Source organism: Gordionus sp. m RMFG-2023, chromosome 2 (assembly GCF_954871325.1).
Source record: "Gordionus sp. m RMFG-2023 chromosome 2, tfGorSpeb1-WG-v2, whole genome shotgun sequence".
Classification (NCBI taxonomy): Eukaryota; Metazoa; Nematomorpha; class Gordioida; order Chordodea; family Parachordodidae; genus Gordionus; species Gordionus sp. m RMFG-2023.
Window position 1 is genome coordinate 9,142,751 of NC_088776.1, and position 11,356 is coordinate 9,154,106.

Below are 11,356 nucleotides of genomic sequence, written 5' to 3' on the forward strand. Positions count from 1 at the left end.
AATATGTCTGTGTAAGTGGAATTTTACCTAGTATTTTGTAACTAATTCTATATAATAGAGGAATATCAACTATATGCCTACTTACTTTTTCTAAATAAATTTCTTATACTTTTTTGAAATAAATTATTACCATGCATTTACATTAATGTATATACAAGTAATTTATTATATTTTATATACACTAATAAATTATATATTTCAAATTTGTTTCTTATTTTTTTTATTAAAATTAACTTCATATCTTGTAAAAATATTTTATGACTATATATCGACTAAGGTAACCCAAAGGGGGTTTTGGGGCGAAGCCCTCAGTAATTTTTTAATTCCCCCTCCTCTTAGGAAAATCCTGGCTACGCCTATGAGTGGTCTAGATTATATTAATCGTAATGGGAAGGGAAGTATAAAATAATTTGGTAGGAATTAATTTTGAGACTTATAAGATCTTAGCTGGTATCTATTATTAAAATAAAAAGATTCATCTACATAGTGTTATGCTTATTAATTTTTTATATTCAATTAATTTTATAAGAGTATTTAAATTATTTATAATTAGATTCTTGTTGAGCGAGCACATTATAATGTATATTAGGCAAATAAATATGTAGAGTTTATTACTAGATGACATAATGATAATATTACTTTCGTGATAATTTTATTGTATTGGAAATAACAATAGAATGGAATACTGCGAATATAAAGCAATATGTCATTAATATAAAGATAAAAAATAGAGAATTATAAAAAATTAAGAGTATTATAGGAGATAAATAAGACAAGACAGATCAATTTTTACAAACCGATTATTTGTTATAGTTATGGAGCACAGACACATGTAGTGACAATGCGAGTTAACAATGCATCTAAAGGGCGCGAAATTTGGACATAATAGTCACGTGTATACGAATTAGAAAGGATTTGATAATAGTTTGAAGTTCTCAAAATGCGGACAAGGACGGAATTTACAAGGGAAATGTAATAAATAGCTAAATGAGATTAGAAATAAGGCTATAAATAATAAAATTAATAGTATGCCTGATTTTTTAATAACAATATAAATTTAGGTAAAAATGAAGATATAATTAATTTAAAATGTGTAATAAAAATATTTTTAAAGATGGAAATATTATTGGAAGAGAAATTGAAAAAGACATTGTTTGTAAAATTGAATTATAAGAGATAATAAAGAGAAGAATGCCCGTGGATTAAAATAACAATAATAGAAAATGAACATTCGTTTTAACAAGAATATAGGTGCTGATTATAATTGCTGGTCTTTAGTTTAGAAATTAAACAATATTTAACAAATAATTAATTATAAAGTAGAATCTGATATAATTGAGGATATGTTCTGCAGTGAAATAAAGAGTATATTGTTTTTTAAGATTAATAAGGCACTCAAAAAGATCTTGAGGTAGATGTAAGATAAGTGGAAGATTACTTGCCTAAATTTTGTGACATAAGAAGTTTACTTTTTTAGAATAGAGTAAAGAGATAAAGTACTAGACAAATGGCTTAAAGAAGCTATAATAAGACAACAGTTGATAGTGTATGGGCACACTATTTGTCCCTATAAGAAAATGAATCTAAAGGGAGCAACAATTTTTCGAAAATAGATTTTTATAATGCCTTCTTTTAATTAAGGTGAATGAGAAAGCTAGTAAGATATTAACCATTACGAGACATTGCTTGCATTCTGCAGATTGTCTTTTGGGTTAAAATCAGATTTCAAAGAACATGGGCACATTAAGTGGAATGATATATTATTTAGATGACGTTTTGATATCAGGTTAACAGAACAAGAGCATAATATTAGATTAATTAAAGTGTTAGATATAAGCTAAGAAAATGGTCTAAGAGCTAATATGAAAAAAGTGTTTTTGGAGAAAAGAAAGTAATGCACTAGGACATGTAATAAGGGGAATTAAATTTATCCTATTTTAGAGAATATTGATATGATTACGAGCATGAGAACACCGAGTAATAAGACAGAAAAACAAGCGTTCCTAGAACTATAAATTATTATAATCGTTTCATACCGAATTTTGTAGAGATAGCTACGACAAAGAAAAATATAAGATTTTAATCGGAAAAAACAAAAAAAATGGTAGATAGCAGTAGCGTAGCTAAGAATTTTTCTCAGAGGGGGTCCATACATATAAAAGCCCCTCAGGCCCCCTTTTAAAATTATATTTGTTTTTCTTATAATATAAAAGTCCTAGAATTATTGATCATTTTAATTAGTGTTGTTAAAAGGCTCGATTTGAGCCGATTTAAACAGCTAACTCAAAATTTTAAAATATTGCTCAAGACTAGAGATTTCATGAATAATGTTTAAACAAGTATTTTTTGAACGTATGATCCAAATTTTTTTTTTCTCTGGGGATAATGAATATATTTTTTATAAATGCAACAATAATATGTTAGTATAATTTAATAGATTTTTCTCTATGACTTTATAATAATACAATCCAGAATAATTTTAATAGTAATATAATATCCTTTCACAAAGATCAAAACCAGAAAAATATAAATATTCATGGTATTTATTTGATATAAAGTCACTTTTGAGTCTTTCAGCATATAATCTAAAAAAAAAAATTTGCTCTGGGGGAGGGGGGGGTCTAAACCCGATCCCCACCTCGTAGCTACGCTACTGGGCAATTATATGATTTGAAATTATAAAGAGAGGTATACTTTTCTCTTCGATTTGGCTAATTCATCTAGAATCAAATTTTTATCTAGAATAATCTCCTTATAAATTTTTAGTATGGCTAATACTGTTTTCACCTGTCTTACCTAAATAAGTTAACTTTTTCAAAGTTGAAAGACCTTTCATTAGTGAAGGTACTAATCGATAAGGTAAATAAAATAAAAAGCAATGTTTTTATATTAGGCAGGGAATCTAAAATGCAATTACACATATTTTTTTTGTCTCAAAGAGTACACTTTTCGGTTAAGATTTTTATACCAAAATTATACATGACAGAGTAACTTATCATACAATCCTGATAAATCATCAGAATAAAACTGAGATTTTCTTAATATCCTCTCGCATTTCAAGTGTATTCGGACTCAACCAGCAAAAGAAAATAATAGCTTCTTAATATAAAATTGTGAAAATAAATCTATCCTTTAATTGAAATATAAATGTGTAACAATAGGGAATATAAAAATTTTATTTTATAAAATTCCTCAATCTTAGATGCATCAATATATGAGATTGGACTATTTAGAAACTACTCTAGGTTAACAACTTTCAATCCCAGACACATTAGCGATCACCTTTATTTTCTCGTATATTTCATTTCATGATCCATGCTATTTATATTTACCAAATGAAACGATTTTTCTTTAATTTAAAAATTATAAAAAAGAATTAAAATTTTAAAACTATCTAATTCGTTTAACAGTATAAATTTTATTATTAAATTAAATTTATAAATAATATCTAATTTAATTATTGTAGAAAATATGTACAATATATCTTTATTGTTATTTAATATTTTACATATAATTATTAATATATATTTATAAACCATGAGATCATGTATTTTTTAAATATATTTTCTTTTTTACCTTGTATAAATTATTATATTTCTAAATTAAAGCTGTTTTTTAAATAAAATTATTCGCACTAAAAAAAATTTACACTGCCTATATGGATCCTAGAGGTCTGCAATAAGGGGTTTTTAGCCCACAAGATAGCACATCCAATATTTTTAAAAAAAATTAACCCATCCGCCATAAGTTTTTATAAAAAATATAACCGCTCACCCTTTAGTCTAAAATTCCTTACCCAGCCACCCATATCAAATTTAAATAAGCTAATTCTTTTAAGCATCTAATTAAAAAAAAAATATTTTCAGCATTATATCCCTAAAAAAAGTTTTATAATTTGGGAAATTTCTATTAAGCATAAAAAATTTTTTTTTTCTCTTTAGCTTTCACCTTTTCTGGTGGTAAGCTCCTTCAACATCTCTCTCCACTTTATGTTATTCGTACAATCTCTTTTATCTATTTTATACTTCTTTATATTGGCTCTAACTTTATGGCCCCATTGAAGTTTTGGCCTTCCTCTTTTACGTTTGCCCATCACTTCCAATCTTTCAACTTTATTTCCTATGTAGTTCATAGGCCTTCTCATTGTGTGCCCATACCACCTAAGTCTGTTTACCATTAACTTAGTCTTAATGGGCACTACCTTTAAACTATTTAGTATTCTTGTACTGCGCACCTTATCCTTTCTTGTTACCCCAGCAATCATCCTCAGCATTCTCATCTCCATAGTTTGTAGACTTCTCTCGTCTGATTCTTTGGTTGGCCATGTTTCCGAACTATATAGAATAGTTGGTTGTACTATGGAACTGTAAATTTTTCCCTTTAATTTGTGTGGGATTCTTTTGTCAAATAGCACTCCAGATAAAGATCTCCACTTTAACCACCCTTGATTAATCTTATTCTTTATCTCTTTTTCTATTGTGCCGTTTGTTTGTATAGTGGAGCCCAAATATTTGCAGCTTTCAATTGCGGATATCTGCCAATCATTTATATCAATACTCTCCGTTTCATCTCCTCCTATCACCATATACTCCGTCTTTTCTCTATTTACTTTTAATCCGTGCGTTTCTAGGATATTTATCCAATTCACTAACCTTTCTTTCATTTCATCCTTGGATTCGGCAAGTATCACAATATCATCTGCAAATATCATATTCCACGGGACTGTTTGAGGTATAGACTGTGCTAATACATCTATTACTGTAATGAAGAGAAGTGGGCTGAGAGCCGACCCTTGATGAACTCCTTCGGCTATTGTGAAGCCTGCTGAAGTACCTGTTGTGCTACGGACCATTGTTGTATGTCCCATATACATATCCTCTATTATTCTTATATATTTTTCGGGAACTTTTTTGTGGCGTAGCGCCCACCAGATAAGTTTTCTTGGGATTCTATCGAAGGCCTTTTCTAGATCGAGAAAGACCATGTGTAGCTTTTTGTTCTTTTCCCTGTATTTTTCACTCATTTGCCTAATTGCATGGATAGCATCGGTTGTTGATCTTCCAGGCATAAAGCCAAACTGTGTCTCTCCTATTTCGATTATATCTCTTAATCTTTTTTCTATTATTTTTTCGTATAGTTTTAGACAGTGTGACATTAGTTTTATGCCCCTGTAATTTTGACAATTGTGTGGATCCCCTTTATTTTTGAAGATAGGAACTAGATAGCTCTGCCTCCATTTTTGGGGGACCTCTTCATTTCCAAGTATTTTATTGTACAGATTTGTGAGGAGATGTATTCCATCATCTCCTAGTGCTTTAAGGCTTTCTATTGGAATATCGTCTGGACCCCTAGCTTTGTTGTTTTTCATATGCTTGAGGCATGTGATTATTTCTTGTTCTGTTATAGGTTGTACAAGGTTTTGACAAGGGGAGTGTTCGTCGAGATGCAATATGTGGGAATTAAAGTTGAGAAGCTCCTGAAAATATTCTTTCCATCTATTCATTATTTCTTTTTCCTTTATTATCAATTTCCCATCTTTATTTTTGATTACTTTCGGAGCTCCGTTTATATCCCTAGAGTTCTTTTCTCGCTGTTTGGCTAATCTGTATATTTTATTTTGCCCTTCTTTGGTATGTAGATCTTCGTACATGTCATCGTATGCCATAGATTTGGCCCTAGCCACCGCCTTTGTAGCTAATCTCTTGGATTTTTTGTATCTTGACTTGTCATCTGCATTTTTGGATTTGTACCATATTTTATAAAGGGCTTTTTTCTCCTGTATAGTGGTTTGTACCTCTTGATTCCACCACCATAGTTCTTTGTGTGATTTGTTGCCTCCTCTTGTCAAGCCTAGCGTCGATTTTGCAGTGTCTATTAATCTGGATGAAAGGTCTGTCCAGATTTTTTCACTGACTTGTGAGCAATTTATTGTTTCAATGTTTGCATTGATTGCAAAGGCATCTGTCATTGTTTTTAATTTGCCCCATTTGATGCATGGTTCCAGTTTTATCTTATTTTGAGTGGATTTATTTGAGATTTGTAAATCCATGATTAGTAGCTTGTGTTGCGCGGCGATATCTTCTCCTGGGATGACTTTGCAGTCTATTACATCTTTTAATCTTCTGCGAGAGATTAGCATGTAATCTATCTGTGTTTTCCTAGTACCACTTTCATATGTTATTAAATGACTGTCTTTTTTCCTATAGTAGGTGTTGGTTAAGGCAAGGTCGAAGGCTTGCGCAAATTTCAGTACGTGCTCTCCTTCATCATTTCTTTCTCCGTATCCAAAACCACCATGATGCCTTTTGTAGCTATCTCTTGCTTTCCCCACATGCGCATTTAAGTCACCACCAATTATGACTAGGTCATCCTTAGGGATTTCCATTACAGCTTCATCAAGGATAGCTCTAAAGTCATCTTTCTCTTCTTCCTTGCAACCCGTTTGAGGAGCATATACTGAAAGGATGTGTAGTATTGATTGACCAATGCAGAGTTTTATCTTCATTAGTCTATCAGAGATCCTGTTGACTTCTACAACTGAGGAGGTTAGATCTTGACTGAGGATGATGCCGACACCGTTCCTATTGCTAACAAGTCCATTATAGTACAATTTATACCCATCTCCAATCATCAAAGTTTTCTGTCCTTTCCATTTCGTCTCTTGTATGCACGCTATATCAACTTTTCTCCTGTTCAACATTGATGCCAATTCTCTCGTCTTACCTTTAAGCGTCCCAATATTCAAACTTGCCAGTCTTGTCTTCTTTGCTTTGACCTTTACTTTATTTTTCACAGGATGGAGGTCTACACCCTGCGCGTCGCATGGAGGGAACGCCCTAGCTTTCATATTCATATTTTCATTTGTGTCCTTCATTTTGTTTATTGGACAGGTATCCTTAGCACCCGGCTGTCCAGGCCTGTCGGTGACCGGGGTGTCATCTCTAAGCTCCGAAATTCATCATACCATATGTCTTTACACATCAGTCATCGAAGAAAAACTTGAAAGTTTTTATGGTTCTTACCAGGATTGAACCCGCGTCCTTGTTCATGCTCGTGTTTCCAAGCCTACATCTTACCCATTAGGCCACCCCATAAAAAATAATCAACTTAAATTACGGATAAGTAATTTAATTGATCTAATAAATTATTTATGTAATAAAATAAAATTGATATTTATCAAGAATAGAATATCAAGATTAAAATATTCAAGAGAAGTTAAATATATTCTTAATGACTTTTTCCCAAGTTCATGTGACTTGCCCACAAATTTAAGGGCTCCTCATTTTTTCTCCCCCTAAATTAAAAGTTTGATAGATTTTGAGGAAAACCAAGCATAACTCTGTTGTATCCACAACCAGAGGGTGAAAACGCCTTCATCATGTAATATTTATTGATATTACCAAGGTTGAGAACTCAAACCCTTCTTAAAAATTTAAGGTTCATAGTACAAGCTATTTTCTTTTTGAAAAAAAAATTTAATAGTGAAGTCTTAATGACGATATTATAATTCGATTGAATAAAAATTTTAAAATAGAAATATTATTTTTAAATTGTATTATATTATAATTAATTTTTATAAGTTATTATTTTTCTGGTCTCCAAACCCTGAACTAGTGTTGTTAAAAGCCCGATTTTTAAACGGCCTGATTAAGATTATAACTAAAATAGTATTGTGTAGGCTTGGTGATTTTGCTCATAGATGGCATGGCAGAAATGTTTGGGTTTCTACTTGCCAAATCTTGAGGCTTATACAAAAATATTTGGCTAAAACTTAATTGGGCCATAGTTGCAGCTATTTTTTATGATTAATGGATAGTTATTTTAATGGCTAATAGTTGCCTATTAAAACATTTTTGAAAAAATTTGTCAACTGACTTTGTACTCTTGAAGGGTGGGTAGGGATGCAATCTCCATTTGAACTGATTTAAAAAATAGTTAACTTATCCATAAATATTACACAAGCAAGAAAATTTTGCTCATATATTTTACAGTTTTATACATTTATAAGTAAATCTTGAGGCTTAGGCAATATTTCTCTGGCTAAAACATTATATATTTAAAAAATCAGCTCAAATGAGTACAAAGTCAATTGACAAATTTTTTCAAAAATGCTTGTTTTTCATATCAAATAAATTTTTTCTTTTGGTTGAGTCCTACTTTTTATGAAAGATCAATCATTATTTTTTGGAAAGTTGAAGGAAAACATATTTATATACATAAGATTGCAAATTTTTCTGCATATTTAATTCAATTATAAAAATGTTTTAATAGAAAGTGATTGTTTTTTTTATCTAAAAATTTGAAAACCATAATTTATTATCTTTTTTTAATCAGGCAAATAAATATAATATCCTTTATATAATAGTAATTATTTTTAAAGTATTTATTTTTTTTCTTCCATTTCCTTGGCTTTTTTCTGTCTTATTCCAGCTAACTTCACATCAGATCGAGTCATTCTTAATGTATCATATGCCTTAAAGTCCTTTTCTTCCTAAAATTTAAATAATTCCATAAATCATATTATATAATTATTAACTTCAGTAATAAGTCTGGCCTTTTCTTTTTTGAAATTTGTATGTTTGATTGGCAAAATTGTACCTTTCAGTTGGAGAGCCATTTTTAGGTCTTCAGGCTTTATTATAAAATAATTCAGATATTACTAAGTAAATTTTTTGCCATAACAATATATATTAAACTAGAAAACTAATTTAATTTATATAAATGAATCTATTAATTATTTTGACTAAAATTAATAGTGTACAAGTATTGAATGAAACTAATTGTAACAATGCAAATCCATGAATAAAATTTTTAACAAATAATTTTACTGATGAATCAGTTTTTTTCGGTTTAGCCATATTTAATGGGAACAAAATAAGCCTTGATTTATATTCCTTCAGTCTCTGAACATTGATTTGCAAGCCTTCAACAGATCTATTCCTGCGCCTATGATCTACTGTTATACCAATTGTCCTGGCATATCTTTTAGGTATTTTTGCAGTCTTAAGTTAATATATTTTGGTCAGAATTTTACTGTAATAAAATATAAACTTTCAATTCTTCAATAGAAAATCCTCTTCCAAGTCTAATTTTTTTATTATAGCGAATAGTAGGGCACCTAACAACAGGCCTTAACGGTCCTGCAACTGGTCTTGGAGCTAATCTTCTAGCTTTTTCTGTTCTCTTTCTAAATAAAATTATATTAATTAAATAATGAAATATTTATCTTATGTAAGTTAAATATCGAACCATAATTATTTAATATAAGCTTTGTGTACAACCAGTAAATACTTATAATCAACAAGTGGTCAATAAAGCTGGTAAATTTAATAAAATAATTACTTATGTCTTCGTTTTTTATTCATAGGTTGGTTAAACCATGTTTTAACCATATTCTTCCAATCCTTATGGAAATGGCCATTTGGAATCATATTATTTCTCTTACCCGTCATATCTACCTAAGTTATTATGATTTATATTTTTAAGTGGCCCAGCACGTGAAAAATGTTGAAATGATGCGAATATAAAGTTTGATTTGTGTTAAATGATGTTCGGTTAAGAAATATTAATGTAATTATCAAAATTCAATAGTTTTTAATTATCAATATAATATTTTATTGATTATATTTTAAAAAGCTTTTTATAATATATAACGTGGACACAAAATATTGTAGGCTTATATAATGTTTTAATATTGTAATAAATCTGTTTAATATATAATATTTATTAACATTTGTGAGAATTTTAAGTTCGGTTTTCCGGTGCGAATGTATATGAAAAAGAGTAAATTAGTAGACCTCATCATCTATTATTCCAGTGACTTATTGCTGTGTCGCTGGGTTGAAAGGCAGAATTGCTCTTCGCGAGAAAAGGAGTGAGGTGCCCTCATAGAAGAACTATTATAAGATCTTCTAGCCATTCACTCGCTTAAGGCGGGGGACGGGACCGGAAACGCTGGAACCCTTTCATTTCATGGGTCTGGCAGATTTTTTGAAATAGAAATGTCCACAATATTTCTATCTTTTCTAAAAATTTTACCAAAATATATAAAATAATATTAACATAGTATTTTAAAATTGCAATTTTTATATTTTGTTTTAAAAAATAATATTCTTTAGGTTATGATGTAAGGGCTCTTATTTTGCTGCCCATATTTTTTAAAAATTTTAAAGTTCCGCATGACATATGTCGAAGGGAAGAGCTAACGATTGGTAAAAAAAATATAATTTGATAACTTGGAATATTTAATTGTTTTTTTTCCGGCTATATCAACCGGGTCAGAATTTAAATTTTTTGGAGATGAAGAGAAGCATGTGAATTCCCAAATTAAGGATTTATCTACAGACCAAGGCACAGAAGTTAAACCATCTGTCTTAGGCCATCATCTAATGATAAATTCGCAGGCTCCACATAGGCCTAGCGAAGACAAGGGGAAATCCCCCCCCCCCTTCAGAATTTTTTTTTTTGTGAATATCATTTTAAGCTAATAAAAAAATATCCCCCTTAGTCCTCCCCCACTTCCTGACCCCCAAAAATGTATGCATATAACTTTAACAATAATTTGAAAGAAAGAATGTAAAAGTTAATATTTTTTATAAAAATATTCATCATATTTTATACATTTTTGGAAAAAAGCATTTATATATAAAAAAAGTGACCCAAAAATGCTTTTTAAGAAATGGAATATAAGATAAGTCTTAAGACAAAAGTGAAATGTATTATAATTATTAATAATATAATATATCAAATAGAATTTTTTATAAAGTGAGTAATTTTAATTTGTTTATCTTAATAAAAGTAAAATATAATTATAAAACTATTGATAAAATTAAATCATAAATTAATTTAAAAAATTAAAGGACAATACAAACAGTGGAATATTATATGTCGTTTATCAATTATCATATGACAATCAAGTAATTTTTACCAATATAGCGAATTATATATTTTACAGAATATAAAATATTGATAAGGACATCAGAAAATATCTTTTAAAGACATTGTGAGATAAATAATATGAAGATTAATTTTTAATATTTTATTTAAAATAAATAGATTGCGTTAAATATTTGAATGCAAATTGTTGCTATATTTATTATCAGCATTGATTAGTTAGTATAATTTATTAAAATATTAACTGTAATATATTCTCGAACTGTCAAATATGTCTGTAAAAGTGGAATTTTACTTAATATTTTGTAACTAATTTATAATAGAGGAATATCAACTATATGCCTACTTACTTTTTCTAAATAAATATTTTATACTTGTTTGGAAATTATTACCATGATTTTATATTAATGTATATACAAGTAATTTATTATATTTTTTATAAACTAATAAAAATTTATTTCAT

General features: G+C 29.2%; 1 protein-coding gene across 1 annotated transcript; it reads right to left on the reverse strand.

The window, feature by feature from the left end:
* Positions 1-8,306: 8,306 nt before the first annotated feature.
* Positions 8,307-9,538, reverse strand: LOC135923244 (large ribosomal subunit protein eL13-like). Its single transcript, XM_065457891.1, has 5 exons — positions 9,343-9,538; positions 9,052-9,187; positions 8,829-9,002; positions 8,537-8,632; positions 8,307-8,491 (listed from the first exon to the last, which is right to left on the reverse strand). Exons 1-5 carry the CDS (start codon positions 9,450-9,452, stop codon positions 8,384-8,386), a joined length of 624 nt encoding a protein of 207 aa, XP_065313963.1. The 5' UTR covers positions 9,453-9,538; the 3' UTR covers positions 8,307-8,383.
* Between the last annotated feature and the right edge of the window lie 1,818 nt (positions 9,539-11,356).